At 46.1% G+C, this 19,750-nt stretch overlaps 1 protein-coding gene across 2 annotated transcripts in view; it reads left to right on the top strand.

Annotated features, from left to right (window-relative positions):
* LOC138764116 (protein kinase C delta type-like) overlaps window positions 1-19,750 on the top strand; it is a 108,946-nt gene that overhangs the window by 14,806 nt on the left and 74,390 nt on the right. For both annotated transcript variants that reach the window (XM_069939518.1, XM_069939519.1), the window contains 2 exons: window positions 13,760-13,892; window positions 15,932-16,131. In XM_069939518.1, coding sequence (XP_069795619.1) covers window positions 13,778-13,892; window positions 15,932-16,131 — 315 coding nt within the window. In that variant the 5' untranslated portion in view covers window positions 13,760-13,777. The remainder of the gene's footprint in view (window positions 1-13,759; window positions 13,893-15,931; window positions 16,132-19,750) is intronic.

Genomic DNA, 19,750 nt, shown 5'->3' with positions numbered 1-19,750 from the left:
TAAAGTGGGAACACTCCTGGAGGCAGAGGAGGTAGAGGAGGCCCTAAATGTATATACATTTATCAGGGTTTTTATTCTTGCAATTTCTTAACTCTACCCACAGGGATTTTACATCATTTAACTGATTCCATTCTTTACCAACAAGACAACCCCTCTCCCCCCACCCGCTTGTCTGTTTGACACCCCATGTACCCTGGATGTTCAGCTCCCAGCTGTGATTTTCAGCCATGACTCAATGTCACACCTACCAATTTCCAATTGTGCTTCAAGATCAGTTCCTTTGTTGCTCATACTGCTTGCACTTGCGTACAACACCTTCAGTCCTGCATTCATCACTCTTCACCATTTTGTCTCAATAGGGCCCACAAGTTAAATTCTTATCCTCACTTCCGTAATCTTGTCCTATCCACTGCCTATCCATCCTCACAATCAACCTTACAAACTACATCTGCTTGTATTTCATCTGCCATATCATTCTGCTTCCCATCCCCCTGCCAAACTAGTTTATACCCTCCCCAACAGCTCTAGCAAACCTGCCTGCTAGATATTGGTCACAAGTTCAGGTGTCATCCTCCTGTGGGTCAGAAAATCTGATGTGTAAGTGTATGGTGGAATCTGGAAAGCATTGATAAAAATGTGGGAAGAATAAAACAGTGTACGGTGTTATCTGGCACAGACCGAAGGCCTGAAGAGTTTTCGGTGTGCTGTACAGTTTTACATTCTTGTGTTCTAACTTACTCACCCTGCTAACTACATTGTCATCCAAGTGGGGAAGATAGATTACAACAATGAACCCAGCACCGATCCCTGTGGCACACCACTGGTCACAGACCTCCAATCCACTACCACCCTCTGTCTCCTACCATCAAGCCGATTCTGTATCCAATTCACAAGCTCATTCTGGATTCCATGTGATCTGACCTTCCAGACCAGCCCTTGTAACAAGCCTTGCCATCCTGCCCTCAACAAACTTCTTGATCACCTCTTTGAACACACACAAAGCAAGATGACTATTCCTCATCAGTCTTTCACTTTCCAAATGCATGTAGATCCTGTTCCTCAGAATTTCCTGCAGTAACTTATCCACTGCTGACTTGTAGTTCCCTGGCTTATTCCTGCAGCCTTTTCTTTTAAAATAAAGCCCACCCTCCGGTTTTCCAGCTCCTCACCTGCGACTATCAATGAATAGAAATATCTCTGCCAGGGCTCCTGCAATTTCCTCCCAAACTTCCCACAATATCCTTGGAGATACTTTATTAGGCCCTGGGGATTCATCCACATTTATAGGGAGAAGGCTGGGCAGTGGGGCTGTTGGAAAAAGGATCAGCTCATGATTAAATGGCGAGGCAGACTCGATGGGCTGAATAATCTATTTTTGCTCCTATGTCTTATGATCTTGTGCATTTTAAGATCTGCAGCACCTCCTCTTCTATAATGCAAACGCTCTTCAAGACGTCACTGTTCATTTCCCAGAGTTGCCCAGCCTCTGTGACTTTCTCCTCAATAAATATAGATTATAATTCATCCAGGTATATGCACGCTACAGATTGGAGTTTCTTCATTTGTATTTGTTGAGATTCTCTCTCTGCCCCCAGCATAAACAGTGGTACAGAGAATTGATTTAATAGGCACCTGTCTGACTGCAGATTATTGTGTGTCATTGTTGGGAGACGGAGGATTTTCTGTACTGGAACTGTTGCGTCTGGCAGCGAGAACAGACGTGGTGTGATCCTTGGTGTTCTGCTGTTGTCCACAGGTGAGTGGCCTGTCTTCACTGGTTACCCCTCAGCCCTGGGAGCTTGGAATGTGAGTAACTCCACTGTCCTGGCCTGGGGTAGCTCCACCAGGGTCTGTCACATTGCCTACCCATTAGAATCGGATGTTGTTGCCGTGGTAGCTGAGGGGAGCCCAGCCCCTTAGCTCCACTGACGTGCTCTGGAATGAGTATATGTGCTGAGTGCCATGCATCAGAGGAGGGGATCGATACCTCGGCACAGGTGTGTGATGTTTGTAGAGGAGGGGCTCTAACAGAGTTGTTTGGGGTGGGAGCAATAATGAGGGGTGATGTTCATAGTTGGGGGCTGGGAGGTGGTGGGCTTACCTCAGGATTGGAGCAGCAGTGATACAGTCACTCAGTGTTCTTGTTCCCCTCACTAAGCTTGCTCATGGAGCAGCAACCTGACGTCAGGAAAGTGCAGGATTGCTGGAGAGGTTTCTCGTGTTGTGAGCTGCCATCTCAGGGCACAGCTCGGTGAGTCTTACCTGTAGTAAACAGAGTCCTGGTGAGCACAAATCTACAGGAGCTTTTGATCAACTTGAATTTGCTGCTGTCAATTCTTTGGGAAATTAGAGGAAGGTGAGAGAGAGAGGGAGGAGAGAACTGCTGAGACAAAGCAGGGTTCAGGGACTAAGCAGGGGGAGGCTTGTGGAAGAGCTGGCAACATACCTTCAAATCCCACCTCCAGCTGGGGGTGGCTGGTTGAGGAAAGATACTTTGTTCATCCAGAGTTAACTGTTTTCAATCATAATTGAGATGATGGGAATGACTCTGATTCTTTCACCACTGAAGGACTTTTGTTTAGTCTGGGGAGTGCAGAGGTGCATTTAATTCACAAATTTCAAATTTGAGCATATAAAAATTGTTGCATTTGTGTGTGGCCTGTTTACAGAGTTCAGGAGATGAATGCCAGGTAAGTAAAGAGTGGAATAGGTTGGAGAAATGGATGGTGGCTTGGATAGAACTTGGTCGTAAAACTGATTCAGAGAGTGCCCGTTTCCCTGCGTTTATGCTGCTCTCACTCTGCTATGCCTTCTTCATCCATGAATGCCAGGCTTGATCTAGCAGTTGTCCTTTTACATCAGACAAGGAGGAAGTTTTTCCTCTGAAGGTTGAGTATTTTCAGAATTCTTCCTCAAAGCGAACTGGAAGCAGAGTCTTTGAATATACTTGCTCAGCAAGGGAGAGAGAGGTTGTCTACAAATTTCAGTGTTATACTTACAGGGAGAGAGAGAGGTTACCATGGTCAGACATCATCAAATGGATTTGCAATCAATTCAGCCATGATCTTGTTAAACGGCTGAACTGATTGCAATAAATGAAGGTAGGACATACACGGTAAACATTCGGGCACTGAGTGCGGTAGAATAAAGGGATCTGGGAATACAGATACATCACAGATGGGTAGGGTTGTAATGAGAGCTTTTGGCATATTGACCATAAATCAAAGTATAGAGTATAGGAGTTGGGATGTTATGGTAAAGCTGAATAAGGCTTTGGTGAGGTCCATTTGGAGTATTGCGTGCAGTTTTGGTTCCTAACTACAGGAAAGATATCTATAAGCTAGAAAGGGTCCAGAGAAGATTTACTAGGATGTTGCCCGGATTTCGGGAACTGAGTTACAGGGAAAGATTAAACAGGTAAGGACTTTATTCCCTGGAATGTAGAAGAATGAGGGGAGATTTGATAGAGGTATAGAAAATTATATAGAGTAAATGAAACCAGGCTTTTTCCACTGAACTAGGTGAGATACAAATCAGAGGACGTGGGTTAAGGTTGAAGGGAAAAATTTAGGGGAAACATTATATGGAACTTCTTCACACAGAGTGATGGGAGTGTGGAACTTGAAGTGATAATTGCGGGCTCAATTATTTTCATTTAAAAAGAATTTGGACAGGTACATGGATGGGAGGGGTATGGAGGGATATGGACTAGGTGCAGGTCAGCGGGACTAGGCGTAAATAATAGTTCGGCACAGACAAGAAGGGCCGAAGCACTTTTTTTCTGTGCTGTGATGTTCTATGGCAGAGCAGCCTTGAAGGCTTACCTCGGCTTCTAATTTATATTTCATGTGTGGCCTCCACCTCTCACTTGTAATCTTGATTAATTCCCTACTCCCACTAGGTAATACCTCTACCTTAACCTGCTCCTCGTTCCTCACTATCACCCCCAACCCCACCTGCAACCCCCTCACAGAGGCTCTGCTGTTGCCTCTCGATGGACAATTGTGGCTTGTTCCTCCCCAGTGCCAGCAACCTATGACGTGCAGAGATGGCAGAGAGCAGTGGGCGAGAGGAGGATGCTGCTTTTGTTATTGTAATTTGGAGCTTTTGAATGAATCTCAGAAGTCAGTTAAATGCAGATTGCATTGTCTGAGTGATTCCATGACAGACAATATTTCCAACCCCACTGTGAATTTGAGAAAGAAATCAAATGTGGGAGAGGGAAGAATTAGCTGGGGGAAAATGGGGTCAGGGGGGGAGTGGGGTGTGGGGGTCAGTGTGGAGTGGGAGGAGAGGGTCAGTGTGAGGTAGGGTGATCAGGGGAAGGAGGAATGGGAGGGAGGGGGTTGGGGGTTGGTGTGGAGTGGGAGGGGTTAATGTGGAGTAGAGGATTGTGCATTGGTGTGGAGTGGGGGAGGGGCATCTGTCTGAAATGTGGGAAGGAGGTGTCAGTCTGGCGTGGGGGAGGGGGATGAGGGGGTGGAGGTCAGTTGGTGGGAAGGGGGGTCGGTGAGAGGGGAGGGGGAGTGGGGGGAGGTGTTCATTGGGGGAGGAGGAATTGATGTGTGGGGGAGGAGAGGTCAATCTAGAATTGGGGCAGGGGAGGCTAGTGTTGGGGGGTCGGTGAGGAGTTGGGGGTAGACTGGGTGATGGAATGAGGGGGACGGAGAGACAGAGTGGTGGGAGATGAGGATCTGGGTGGGTGTGTAAATGGGTTGGAGGGTCATGTATGAGTTGGGATGAAGTTGTGCCGATCTTATGGTGAGACTAGAGTGGGCAGTTGGATTGTTATGAACTGCAGAATGGTTTGGAGCATTTTCATCAGATTTATTACCCTTCATTCTGCTCTCATTCTAACAGAAGCAGGAGTTCCACGAGTCTCCATGACATGGGCAACATCAGGCCCCCCGAACCCCTCCACCATAGCCCACTCACTAAACCACATGCCCAAACCCATCCCAATCCAAGACTTTGTGTTCCTTACTATTCCCACCCTTGCATCACTCTCCCTCTCTTCCTACTGCCACCGTCCCATTCTCTCTCCCCATCAGAACAATTTCTAGACCCCCCCCCCCCCACTCCTCTTGACATGGCTGATCACCTTAGAGCTACTTTCCTGCACTGACCATAATCCTTGCGTTTCTTTACATTTTGCTTCAGGATAATTTATAGATACAAGAACCCCAGCACAGAGCCTTTGAGTTCACGGCACTGGGAAAAGTACTCCCACTGTGGATGAACTAGTTTTACAGAAGTTCATTATGACTTCCTTGTACTTGCATTCTCAGCTTCTATTTATAACTCAGAATATTTCTTGATTTTTTTCAAACCTATTTCTCTTGTCGTGCCGCAGTCAGCAAACTGTGATGTATCCCAGATCTGCAACTTCACCTCTTTCAGAACGGTGCCACCTGCCATTGGTTCTGGTAAAGAAAATACTCTTTCTCTTTCACTTTAAAGGAAGGTTATCTGATTTATTAAGTAAATGAGCCAAGGAATAGCAGGTGAAATTTAACTTTAGCAAGTCCAAAGTGCTGCATTTTTGCAGGTGAAATCAGAGCAGAACTTGGTAGGTGAATAGTCGGCCCATGGAAGAGTGTTGTTGAATACAGAGACTTGGGAGCTGCAGAGTTCATTAAGAGTGGGGACACAGGTAGCACCTGAACCTAAAAATTAAGCTTCCGTCCTGACTCTGTCTCAGCTGTGGTTGTAATATCCTTGACTCATGTACCCAATTCTACCCTGAGTTTATACTGGCATCAATCATACCGGTGCCCAAGAAGAGTGTAGTGACTTGCCTTAATGATTATTGACCAGTAGCACTTACATCAACAGTGATGAAATGTTTTGAAAGGCTGGTGATGAGGCATATCAGCTCCTGTCTGAGTGGTAACATGGGTACATTCCAGTTCGCCGATCGTAACAACAGGTCTACAGTGAGTGCCAACTCACTGACTCTACCAAAGCCCTGGAACACCTGGACAGTAAAGATACATGACCAATAAGTGGTAATTCTGCCTCACCACAGGAAAAAGTATCTCAGGGAGATACAAGGGCTGGGGATTTTAGATTCAGATTGGTAGTGCAAAAAAAACTGCACACAATGTACACATGCAAACAAATAAAGGACTGTAAACAGATAACAAATGTAAACAAATTGACTGTGCAATACAAAGAATAAAAAAATCAATAAAGAGCACAAGAGATCTTAAATGAGACTCTAATTGAGTTTGTCATTGAGGAGTCTGATGGTGGAGGGGTAGCAGGTGTTCTTGAACCTGGTGGTGTAAGTCTTGTGGCAACTATACCTCTTTCCTGATGACAGCAGCAAGAACAGAACATGTGCTGGATGGTGTGGGTCTTTGATGATTGTTGCTGCTCTCCAACGGCAGTGTTCCCAGAAGATGTTCTCAAGAGTGGGGAGGGTTTTGCCTGTTATGTCAACTACCTTTTGGAGGGCTTTACGCTCGGGGGTATTGGTGTTCCCATACCAGACTGTGGTGCAGCCGGTCAGCACACTTACCTCCACACATCTGTAGAAATTTACCAGGGTTTCAGGTGTCATACCAAACCTCTGCAAACTCTTGAGGAAGTAGAAGCACTGACCTGGTTTCTTCATGATCTCATTAGTATGTGGGATCCAGGAAAGATCATCTGAGAAAGTGACTCCCAAGAATTTAAATGTGCTCACCCTCTCCACCTCTGATGCCCCCAAGATCACTGGATTGTACACCTCTGCTTTTCTCTTCCTGAAGTCAACAATCAGCTCCTTGGTTTTGGTGACATTAAGTGCAAGGTTGATGTTAGTGCACCATTCAGCCAAGTTTTCAATCTCCCTACTGTAAGTTGTCTCATCCTCTTCCTTTATACAACCCACCACAGTGGTATCATCAGTGAATTTGTAGATGATGCTGTTATCGTATTGAGCCACACAGTCATAGGTGTAAAGTGAGTAGAGTAGGGGCCTAAGAGAGCAGCCCTGTGATGCACCAGTACCCATGGAGACAGTGGAGGAGATGTTCTTAACAATCCTCACTGATTGTGGTCTGGGGGTGAGGAAATCCATGATCCAATTACACAGTGGGGTGTTGAGTCCCAGGTCTTTTGTGTTTGCAGATCAGTTTTGTGGGGATAATGGCAATGAATGCTGAATTGCTGTCAATAAAGAGCATCCTGATGTGTGCATCTTTGTTGTCCAGGACTTTGTGTAGAGCCAGTGAGATTACCTGTTTCTGTGTTAGGCAAATTAGAATAGATTCATGTCGCTGCTCAGACTGGAGCTGATATACTTCAACACCAACCTTTCAAAACACTTCATCACTGTTGATATCAGTGCCACTGGTTGATAGTCACTTAGACAGGTTTCCACACTCTTCTTGGGCTCCGGTACAATTCATGCCTGTTTTAAACAGGTGGGTACCATTGCCCTGCCAGAGGGAGATGTTGAAGTTGTCTTTGAAGACTTTGGCAAGTTGGTCAGCACAGGTTTTTAATACTCTGCCAGGTATTCCATCTGGACTGGATGTTTTCCTGGGATTCATTCTTCTGAAGGCAGCCCGCACATCATCTTTGGATAAGGACAGGAGAGAATCACCAGGGGACATGGGGTGTTCAGTGATTGTTCTTCCTTGATCTTGTGGTCGAATCAGGCATAGAAGGCATGTACTGAACTATACCCTGAGTTTATAATGACCCTGTCCCATGTACCTAAATCTACCCTGAGTTTATAATATCCCCTTCCCATGTACCTAACTCTACCCTGAGTTTATAATATCCCGTCCCATGTACCTAATCATGCCCTGAGATTATAATATAGCCATATAACAATTACAGCACAGAAACAGGCCAGTTTGGCCCTTCGGGTTCATGCTGAACACCTTCTCCCACCTAATCCCAATGACCACCTACCCCATTACCTTCCATACTTCTTTTGTCCATATACCTATCCAACCTTTCCTTAAATATTAAAATGCAGCCCGCATCTACCACTTTGGCTGGAAGCTCATTCCACTCTCCCACCTCCCTCTGAGTGAAGAAATTCATCCTTATGTTTCCCCTATACTTTTTTCCCTTCAATCACAATCCATGTTCTCATGTTTGAATCTCCCCCACATCCACATTTACTCTATCTCTCCCCTTCATAATTTTAAATACCTCTATCAAATCACCCCTCAATCTTCTACACTCCAGGGAGTAAAGTCCTAGCCTGTTTAACTTTTCCCTGTAACTTAAACCCTGATAACCGGGCAACATTCTTGTAAATCTCCTTTGCACTCTCTCTATTCTGTTTATATCCTTCCTATAATTCAGCGACCAAAACTGCACACAATATTTCCATGATAGTTACATGGATAGGAGAGAACTGGAGAGGTATGGACCGGGTGCTGGTCAGTGGGACTAGGAGGGTGGGGATTTGTTACGGCATGGACTAGTAGGGCTGAACTGGCCTGTTCTGTGCTGTAAGTGGTTATATGGTTATATTTGGCCTCACCAATGCCTTATACAACTTCAACATGACATCCCAACTCCTGTACTCAATACTCTGATTTATGAAGGCCAACATACCAAAAACTTTCTTCACCACCCTATCTGCATGTGACTCCACTTTCAAGGAATTCCCACATCCCTTTGTTCTACTTCACTCCTCAGTTGTCTACCATATAATGTCCATGACCTTTGTGATTTGTCCTATAAAAATGTAGCACCTCACTCTTCTCAGTATTAAACTCCATCTGCCATCTTTCAGCCCACTCTTCTAACAGTCCTATATCTCACTGCAAGCTTTGAAAACCTTCCTGACTGACCACAACACCATCAATTTTAGTATCATCTGCATACTTACTAATCCAATTTACCACCCAATCATCCAGATCATTAACATTTATGACTGGCACTCCAGTAGTCACCGGCCTACAAGTTGACAAACAATTTTCCACCACTCCTCTCTGGCATCTCCCATCCAACCATTGTTGAATCCATTTCACTGCTTCAACATTAATACCTAATGATTGAACCTTCCTAACTAGCCTCTTACGCGGAACTTTGTCAAAGGCCTTATTAAAGTCCATATGGACTACATCCACAGCCTTCCCTTTCTCAACCCTCTTCGTAACCTACTCGGAAAATTCAATAAGATTTGTTAAACATAATCCACCATCCACGAAACCATGTTGACTACTCCTAATCAGTCCCTGTCTATCCAAATAATTGTATATTCCATCCCTAAGAACACTCTCCATTATTTACCTACCACCAACGTCAGACTCACAGGCCTATAATTACCTGGTTTACTTTTAGAGCCTTTTTTAAACCGTGGAACAACATGAGCTACCTTCCAATCCTCCGACACCTCCACTGTGGCTAATGACATTTTAACTATTTCTGTCAGAGCTCCCACTATTTCTACACGAACCTCACTCAAAGTCCTAGGAAATATCTTGTCAGGACCCAGAGATTTCTCCACCTTGATTCTCTTTAAAATAGCCAGTACTACCTCCTCATTAATCTGTATATTTTCCACAACCTCACTACTAGTTTTCCTTACTTCGCCTGACTCAATGTTCTTTTCCTTAGTAAATACTGAAGAAAAAAAATCATTTAAAATTTCCCCCATCTCTCCTGACTCTTCACATAACCGACCCCTTTGATCCTCAAGGGGCCCAATTTTATCCCTCCCTATTCTTTTACTTTAATGTACCAGTAGAAACCCTTTGGATTTATTTTTACCTTGCTTGTCAAAGCAGCCTCATATCTCCTTTTAGCCTTTCTAATTTCTTTCTTAAGGATTTTTTTGTACTCTTTATATTCCTCATGCACCTCATTTATTCCCTGCTGTCTATATTTGTTGTTCCAAATTCCTCTGAATCAAATTCCCAATATCTCTTGAAATCCAGGGATCCCATATTTTCTGTTCTTTCTTTTAATCCTCACAGGGACAGACCAGACCGACTCTGTACTCTCAAAATTTCTCCTTTTAATATCCTCTATTTATCTGTTGAATCCTTCCTAGAAAATAAATGATCCCAAACCACACCTTCTAAATCCTTTCGCACCTCCTTGAAATTGGCCTTGTTCCAATCAAGAATCTCAACCTTAGGCCCAGCCCTATCCTTCTCCATAATTAACCTAAAACTATTAGTATTATGTCCCCATCCCATGTACTTAACCATACCCTGAGTTTATAGTATCTCAGCACCATGTATCTAACTATGCCCTGAGGTTATTATACAACGTGGCTTTCCTTCGACCCCATCAACTTAGCCCACGACCACGCATCTGCCCTGGTGCTCTCCACCCCTATGCGATAAAAAGACAGGATTACTCTTGACCTCACCCATCACCCCATCATCATTTGTGTCCAACATATCCCCCTCTGTCATTTCTGCCACCTACTATATGACCCCACCCCCAGACACATCTTCCCTTCTCCACCCATCTCCACCTTCCAAAGGGACCACTCACTGCATGACTTCCTTGTCCACTCTTCCCTACCAATCACCCTTGGCACCTACTCCTATGACTGCAGGAGATGCTACATCTGCACCACATGCCCTCCATCACCACCATTTTGGGCCGCAAACAGTCCTTCCAAGGGAAGCAACATTTCATTTGTGAATCTGCAAGGGTCACCTACTGCATCCGGTGCTCCCGTTGTGACGTCCTCTATATTGGAGAGACTGGGCACAGACTGGGCGTTTGGTCTGTCTGCCTGTAGTGGTTTACCACCGGCCTACTGCAGGGGGCAACCTCTGTACCTGCAGGAGTGTAAGGGTACAAGACAACACCTGGCCGGCTGTCAATCAGTTGGCCTGAATGGATCAATCCCCACCCGGTCGGGTATCAATCACCCTCAGGGATATAAGCCTGCACCGGCCTCCCAAGGACTCACTCAGAGTTGCTGCAGCCACAGCTAGCCTGGCTCTGAGGAAGTCTTTGTGGATTAAAGCCTGTTGTACAGTCTTTATCTTTGTGTGTGTCTGATTCTGGCTAACAGTGCACCACACTGCCACAATAGTGTAGATCTCCCAGTGGCCACCCATTTCAAATCCCCGACCTATTCCCTTGCTGACATGTCTGTCCTATGGTCTCATGCACTGCCAGACTGAGACCACCTGCAAATTGGTATTTCATCTAGGCACCCTCCAAGGGGATGGCATTAACATTGACTTCTCTGATTTCTGGTAAACTCCCCCCTCTCCTCTTCTTCCCCATCGCTTTTCCACCATATCCCTTTCTTCTTCTCTTCACGGAGCCAAAATCATCCATTTTCACCTCTCCTCATCATCTTTTCTTGGTCTGGACTCCTCCCCTTGCTAATCTTTAATCTGACGCTTTCCTTTTCTTTGCTTATTCCTTGAAGAAGGGCTCAGGCCTTTCATGGATGCTGCAAAACTGACTGAGTTCCTCCAGGATTTCTGTGCGTTTTTATACCTAATATTTTGTCTGGGCACTTTCCAACCAGATGCTATTAACATCAGCGTATTAAGTTTCTGCTCACCTACTCCCTTTTCTCCCTCTCTTCCTTATCTCTCTGTCTTTTTTCCTCCAGCTCTCCACTGCTTTCCCTCTCCATTCATGGGGCCATTTTCCCTTCCCCTTGCTTGCTGTTGTTTCCTCCCTTATCCACCCTTTACCTCTTGCCTGTGGGACTGTGCTCCTCCCCCTGCCCCTCCTCCCACCATTTTGTTTAGACGCCTGCCTAAATTTTGCTCATACCTTGAGGAAGGGCTCAGGCCTGAAAAGTTGGTTAGGTATCTTTTTCTTTTCTATGCAAAGTACACTGTTTGACCTGTTGAGTTCCTCTGGCATTATGTTTTTACTTCAGTGCTTCTTTGAGAAGCGTCTCGAGCTCCATGGATACCAGTAAGTGTGTCATCTTCACTGTAACCTTGTGATTAAGGATTGCTCTGGTTGCCAGCACAGTTGCACAAGGGTTGGGCAGTTAAGGAATTGTCAAACTTGGTGGAAATGTGGCAAGGTCTTCATCCTGATTCTAGCAGGTGGAGGTCTGGAGAAGGAACCTCTCAGATTGAGAAAACAATCTCCTGGAGGAGTAAAACTCAAATGTCTGCAGACACCATGATTGAACACAAAGCTGGAGAAATACAGCAGGTCAAACAGGGTACTTTATAGCAAAGATAAGATACTTAACCAATATTTTGGGCCAAATCGTTCATCAAGGTATGAGCAAAATGTAGGCAGACATCTGAATAAAATGGTGGGGGAGAGGAGCATGGGGAGGAACACAGTCCCACAGGCAGGATGTAATGGGTGGATAAGGGAGGGAAGGCACACCACCAAACAGGGAGAGGGGGGATGGCTCTGAGAAAGGAGAGGGATTGGGGTGGAGAGGTGGAGGAAAGAAGACAGAGGGATGAGGAAGAATGGGGAGTGGGCTAGCAGACCTCAGTAGGTTGAGCATCAACAGGAGAAAAAGAATGACATTTCAAGCTGAAAGACTTCATTGTGCTTGATTTGAGCACATTTGAAAATGTTCAGTCAGTTTGGAGATAGCATGGCTTTGAGTAGAGCAGGTCATGTCTTGGAGGTTGATGAGGGTAAGGCAGTAGATGTTGTCTATGTGGACTTCATTAAGATATTTGACAGGGTCCCTCATGGAAGGCTTATTCAGAAGGTACTGATGCATAGGATCCACTGTGAATTGATAATTTGGATTTGGCAGGTCCACAGAAGACAAGGGCTAGTGGTAGAAGGGTGTTCTTCAGACTGGAGGCCCAAGACCAGTGGTGCTCCTCAGGGATTGGTGCTGGGATCCCTATTGTTGTGATGTCTATAATGTAAATGCTAGATGAAAGAGGTGAATGGGTCTCTACCGTTGCAGATGACAGTCCAATCTTCATCCAATCAAATACTCTTCAGCATCTGGAGGGAGGAGCTCACTGATATCCAGAAAATTCAGGAGCTGGATCTGTCTGCTGGGCCTCACTGGTCAAATGGGTGATGATCTCCTGGCCGAAGGCTGGACTCAAGGTTACAAGCAAAGTCAAGTTTGATTGCACAAATACAACCCAACAAAACAGCTTTCTCTGGTCCTCGGAGCAATAGATGCAGACAGATAACCAGACATAACACATATATAGACAAACAATACATATGCAGGACAAATATTCATATATTCAAATAATTAGATATTGTTTTGTCCATATGAGAGTCTCAGTTGGTTAGTGTGAACAATTCTTTTGGTCGTTCAGCATTTTCACTGCTCATGGGAAGAAGTTGTTCCTCGGCCTGGTGGTGCTGGCTCTAATATTCCTGTATCTCTTTCCCGACGGGAGCAGGTGAAAGATGCTGTTTGCAGGGTCCTCAATAATTTTGCACGCCCTCTTCAGACAATGATCCCGACAGATTACATCACGAAAAGTGGCTTTTGCAGAAGAACAATGAGCAAACTCAGAAGGTCAGCTCAAGAGTGCAAGTGTTGCAACACTGGGCGAGGGACGTCACTGCACTCCAGATTGAACAGAGCCAGGAAATGCTGAACATGCTGAGGTTTTCAAATGTTAACACTGCCAGTCACTAATAAACTAGTCACTCGCAGAAACTGTTGATTTTTAGTTTTGGTTTCACAATGTCTGCATTGTTTACTGTGTGATCTGGCACTCAGTGAGGGCCGAGTTCCATATCACTCACCATGGTTACCAGAGATCATGGCAGTTATGGCTGTTATATGCCCTGATGAGGCCAATGTGAGCAGCTCTGGTTTGCTTTTGTTCATCTTGTGTCTCTCTTCAATTTCCAGGGTTCAATTTCCACCACCATGGCTCCATTTCTACGCATTTCATTCAGCTCCTACGAGCTGGGACTTACCCTGAATATTGCTGAGAGTCAGCAACCTTTCGTCGCTGTAAAGATGAAGGAAGCCATGAGCACAGGTACGAGATTCCTGTTCCTTAGGGAGACATCTGATTCCAGGATCCCAATCTCCAGGTGGGTTTGGACCTTTCATTGGTCTCCAGTTCTTCAGGAATTGACACTGCTACTTTGCAGAAAAGTGGCCTCTCCCCCATATCTCCGTAAGGATATACGAAACAGGAGCAGGAGTCAGCCATCTGGCTCCGAGTCTGCTCCACCATTCAATAGGATCATGGCTGATATGGCTGTAGACTGAGCTCCGCTTGCCCAAATGTTCCCATAACCTTTCATTCCCCTACAGTGCAAAAATCTCTGCGCCTTAAATTAATTTAATGATGCAGCCTCTACCTCTTCCGTGAGCAGAGAATTCAGAGTTACCATTCTGTGGGAAAAGCAGTTTCTCCTCATCTCCATCTTAAATCTACTCTCTAGAATATTGAGCCAATGACCTCCAGTTCATGCCTACCAGTGAAAACAGCTTTCCTGCCTCTCCATCTTGTGTTAATTGGTCACATGGGTGTATTTGGGCAGCAAGGGCTCTTGGGTTGGAAGGGCCTTTTACCATATTGTATCTCTAAATTAAATTTAAAGTCTCATCAAATCTCTCGCCCCTCCGCCCTCCTCCATCCCTCAAACCATAGAACACTGAAGCACAGAAAATGGCACACAAAGGTCCAATGTCTTATGCAACTTTACCTCAACATCTCAACTCCTTTACAAATACTTCAATTTATGAAGGCCAATGTGCCAAAGGCTCTCTTTACAACCCTTTCAATCTGTGACACCATTTTCAGGGAATTTCCTGGATCCCTCTGTTCTACTGCACTACTCCGGGTTCTACCATTTACCGTGCATGTCCTATCTTGGTTTATCCTTTCAAAATACAACACCTCACCTTTGACTATATTAAATTCCATCTGCCATTTTGCAGCCAATTTTTCCAACTGATCCAGATTTCTCTGCAAGCTTTGAAAACCTTCCTTGTTGTCCACAACACCTTCAATCTTTGTGTCATCCGCAAACTTCCTCATCCAATTTACCACATTTTCTTTTCAGATTATTGATATAGGTGACAAACAATAATGGACACAGCACCAATCCCTGAGGCACACCACTAGTCATAGGCCTCCTATCAAAGAGGCAATCATCTACCACAACTCTCTAGGTTCTCCCATAAAGCCAATGTCATATCCACCTCACCATGAACACTGAGCGTCTAAACTTTCCTGACTAACTTCCCATGCCTTGTCAAAGGCCTTACTAAAGTCCACATGGACAACAACCATGGACTTTCCTTCATCAATTTTCCTGGTAACCTCCTTAGAAAAATTCTAAGATGGGATAATAAGAATATATTATACATTATGTATGTACCAGACAGCAAGGAAACTAGAACTGCTTATGTGTGTGCGTGTGTTCCACCAACAATCCAATCCTTCCCTCCCTCACAGTCCACACCCCCCATTTTTCTTACACCCATGTGCCTATCACATTTATTAAATGTCCCCATTTTGTCAGCCTTTACGACCAACCCCAGCAAAGCATTTCAGGTACCCACTACTCTGTGTATTTAAAAAAAAAACACTTACCACTGAGGTATCCCCTAATCTGTCCTCGACTCACCTGAAACAGATTTCCTCTGGTATTGGCCATTGCTGCCCTGGTAAAAAGGTCCAATTGACCCGTGCACCTCATAATCTTGTACATCTCTAATAAGGCACCTCTCTCTCTCTGTTGCTACAAAGAGAAAAGCCAGGACTCACTTGAGTGGTTTTTACCTCAATCCAGTTTTAAATTTAATTTTTTTTAAAATTTAGACCTACAGCACAAATAACCGGCCCTTTGGCCCATAAGCCTGTGCCACCCAATTACACCCAATTGAGCTACATCTCTGTTATGTTGAGAGGAAACGGGAGCACCCAGATGAAACCCACACAGACACGGGGAGAACATGCGAACTCCTTACAGACAGCGTGGGATTTGAACCCCAGTCACTGGTGCTGTAACGGCATTGCACTAACCACTCCGGTAACCATGCCGCCATCCCTTGTTTTCACAGAACGTGGCAAGACATTGATCCAGAAGAAGCCAACCATGTATCCAGACTGGAAGTCCTCTTTCGATGCTCACATCTATGAGGGTCGAGTTATCCAGATTGTCCTGATGGCAAGTGCAGAGGAGCCCTTGTCCGAGGTTACTGTCGGGGTCTCAGTTCTCGCTGAGCGCTGCAAGAAGGGCAATGGGAAAGCAGAGTTCTGGGTGAGTCTTTTCAGAGGATTGGACCAGGGCTGGTGAGGTAAACAAGGGAATGGAGGAAATCTGAGCACAGGGTGATGGGACCACAGGTTTGTCTCTGCATGGTAAAACAAGATGCTCGAGAACTGGAGCAGGATTCCTGAAGAAGGGCACAGCCCGAAATGTCAACTCTCATCATTACTGAGTTCCTTCAGCACTTTTTTTTATAAAAGTACTCCAGTGCATTCAGTTGTCCACTTGGAATGCTTAAACAACCCACCATCTACTGTGGGGATTGAGTATAATTACCAGTGACCCTCCACTCCCTTAGGATAGTAGACCTTGAATCAACGCTGCTCATCTGGCGTCATGTAGAGTCGTGGAGTTGTACTGGATGGGAACAGACCCAGGCCCAGTATGTCCATGCCGAACAAAGTGCCCTACCACTGACTCACATTAGGCCCACAGCCCTCTTGTCCCTTCCCATCCATGGAATTATACGTTTATTAAAGGAAATCCCCTCACCGTGTAGGTCATTATATCCTCTTGTCTTAGATTCTCGCATGCTAGGAAACCGAATGTCACTATTCACCTTATCGCTTTTGCTTCTCTTTCCCTTGTACTGTAAGGGGCGCCAAGTTACAGTAATGCCGACTCTTTGCCTTAGGGCAGGCAGAAGGATATTTCTTGAAACGTGACAATAAAGGAATCTTGAATCTCTGCTCCCCCTCGCCTAGATTTTATAGACCTCAATAAGAGCCACTCTCAACTTCCTATGTTTTAAGAAAAGCAGGCCAACATTTTTCCACTCTCATGATATCTGAGTCCTTTCCCATTTTCATACAGCACAAAAATATCCCTACAGTCCTCCTGACTCTGCTAATCATTTGTACTAATCCCATTTTCTAGCACTCTGTCCAAAGCCTCAGCGATTGGAGTTTTATGAGGGTCTGCCACTCATGCAAATGGAAAATGGGTCCCACGAGAAACACCTCATCCAATCACCATTTGGACCTTGGTCTTTTCCGGGAACTCCTGTTTCCCCAAAGGGAATAAGAGAGATCCAGTAAGGAGCATGATCTCTAAATCATTCCCCACACTCCAGTCTAATCCTGTCCTCCGCTGATCACAATGCAACGGACACATCCACCCCACACATGGCTGGCACCAAGGGGGGCCATTCATGGGCATTTCCCCCCTCAAATGAGTTATTGTGTCGTCCCCCCACCCACAGCACTAGCTTCACTAGTCTCTATGCAATATAAGCAGCACATTCATCTGTTACGTTGGAGAGAGGGGGAAGTGTGACGGCGGCGCATGGAGGAGGTTCATTGCAGGGAGGCACCACCAGCCCCCCTCCACCGCTGAGCGAGTTTTTGAACATCAGATTGTACCCCCCATAGAACTGTTCTGACGCTGACCCTGACCCCACACCATGTGTCAGCCATCTCAGCCACACCAACTGGCCCACCCCTGTTATGATCAGTGACAGAAGAACCTTTTCTGAGTTATCCTGGGAATCAAGGCATTGAGTTGGCACCAGGCCAGAATCTCTCCCCAACCCAGCACCAAGCCAAAGGGTGTAAAATTCCCAGCTTTGGAAATTTGCCCAGGGCCAGGTCCTAACTGTTGGAATCATCATTGTTCAGCACTGAGGCCAGGCATTCAGTCAGTTATCTTTATATTGACAACAAGTACAGAAAAACCACGGTATCCAGAATTCAAGCAACCAACAACAAAAAAATTGAAAATTAATAAAATAACTAAAAAGAAAAAAGAATAAAATAATAGGTAAAATATGTAAATTAAAAATGGTAAATATAAGTATTCTCTGAAATAACAAATGAACCTTTGGTGAAGATGGGAGCGAATATTCAGCCAGTAGAGTGTTGCGGTCAGGCTTTGCTCGTAGCAGCTGTTTGAATAAAGTTGTGTGAAACAGCAATGGCATCGCCCAGGATGAAGAGCTGGTTGATGCCGCTCTCTGTTGGGGTGACTCTCTTAAAATGTCTCCTGATCCCTGCTCAGTAAGAGTCACCTCGGTCAGAGGCTTCATCTGTAAACTTGGGGGAGGGGCTTTAATTGTCTATGATGTTATGGTTTGCCTCTGGGTGGCTCCTTGGGAGGGGAGGAAGCTGTAGATACAAAAACGGTTAAAAGTTTTCAAAAAAATGTGACTGAAAATTAAGTCAAATGCTTTAAGGTTTATATATTCATGCAAGTGAAGTTTGTTCAGTGTAAGTACAGTACTGTGGCGGTGTGAGCAGTGGAAGAAACACAGCCACCATGTTGAGGGTCGTTAATGACCTATAAGGGCAGCATGAACTCAGTCACCTGGTGCAATGTGACGTCATAATTGCTGCTCAGGGCGCGCGCTGGAAGGGATGCTGGAGTGCGCGGCCGTCTGCACCAACTGTGATGTCCAGATGGGCCGCCTTCAGGTGGTCCACTATAAAAAGTTCCTCTCTTTTCCCCCCACCTCCCCCAACGTCCAGGGTAAAGGTTCCATCGGACCAATGCAAGACTTTGTATGGCCCCTCGTATGGTCGCTGTAGCGGTGCACCTTGTGGTCCCCTCTGCATGAAAATGAACTGGGCCGAGTCAAGCTCTGGGGAGATGAAACGGCCGGGTGCTGTGGTGTGCCGGGGGTGGGGGAGCTAGGGAGGCCAGTCGCCTGCGTAGGTCCGCCAGCAGGTTTTTTTCAGTGGCTGTGGTGTCAGGGTCTGGGCCGAAAAACTCACCCGGCAGGGAAAGCGGTGCGCCGTAGACCATAATCGCTGCTGAAGCCTGCAGGTCCTCCTTGGGTGCTGTCCTAATCCCGAGGAGGACCCAGGGTAGTTCATCAGCCCAGTCTGGTCTGGAGAGCCTGGCCATAAGCGATGCCTTCAGGTGCCTGTGGAACCTCTCCACCAACCCGTTTGACTGCGGATGGTATGATGTGGTGTGGTGGAGCTTGACCCCCAAGAGCTTCGCCATCTGAGTCGACAGGGCAGATGTGAACTGCACCCCTCTGTCGCTAGTGATGTGCGCCGGGACTCTGAAATGGGCAATCCATTGGCTGATCAGAGTCCTGGCGCACGTCTCTGCGGAGGCCTCCTTAACTGGGATGGCCTCAGGCCACCTTGTGGCCCAATCCACCACCGTGAGGAGGTAACAAGCCTCCTTGGACACCAGCAGGGGCCCGACAACATCAATGTGGATGTGTTTGAATCTGCGAAGCGCCGGGTCGAAGTTCTGGATGGGGGCTCGCGTGTGTCGCTGGACCTTGGAGGTCTGGTACCTGGTACAGCTCCTGGCCAGTTCTGCCACCTCCTTTTTTAGCCCGTGCCACACAAACCACTCCGCGACCGTCTGCACGGTTGTCTTTACTGCTGGGTGAGCGATGTCGTGGATCAGACTGAAGACCTTCGCCCTCCAGTGCAGCGGGACCACTGCGTGTGGCAGGCCTGTTGAGACGACACAGAGCAATGTATCCAGGCTGCTGGGCACCCAGACATCCTTGAGTTTGAGGCCCAAGATGGCGGTCCGCAAGGCCTGCACCTCCACATCATTCCTCTGTGCCTCAGACAGTTGCTTGTAATCCAGGCCGAGTGCAAGAGTGTTGATGGCTGGATGGGAGAGTGCATCCACCACTACATTGTCC

This window comes from Narcine bancroftii, chromosome 5 (genome assembly GCF_036971445.1).
Source record: "Narcine bancroftii isolate sNarBan1 chromosome 5, sNarBan1.hap1, whole genome shotgun sequence".
Lineage (NCBI taxonomy): Eukaryota > Metazoa > Chordata > Chondrichthyes > Torpediniformes > Narcinidae > Narcine > Narcine bancroftii.
The sequence above is the reverse complement of the archived record's forward strand: the minus strand, read 5'-3'. Positions and strand labels throughout refer to the sequence as shown.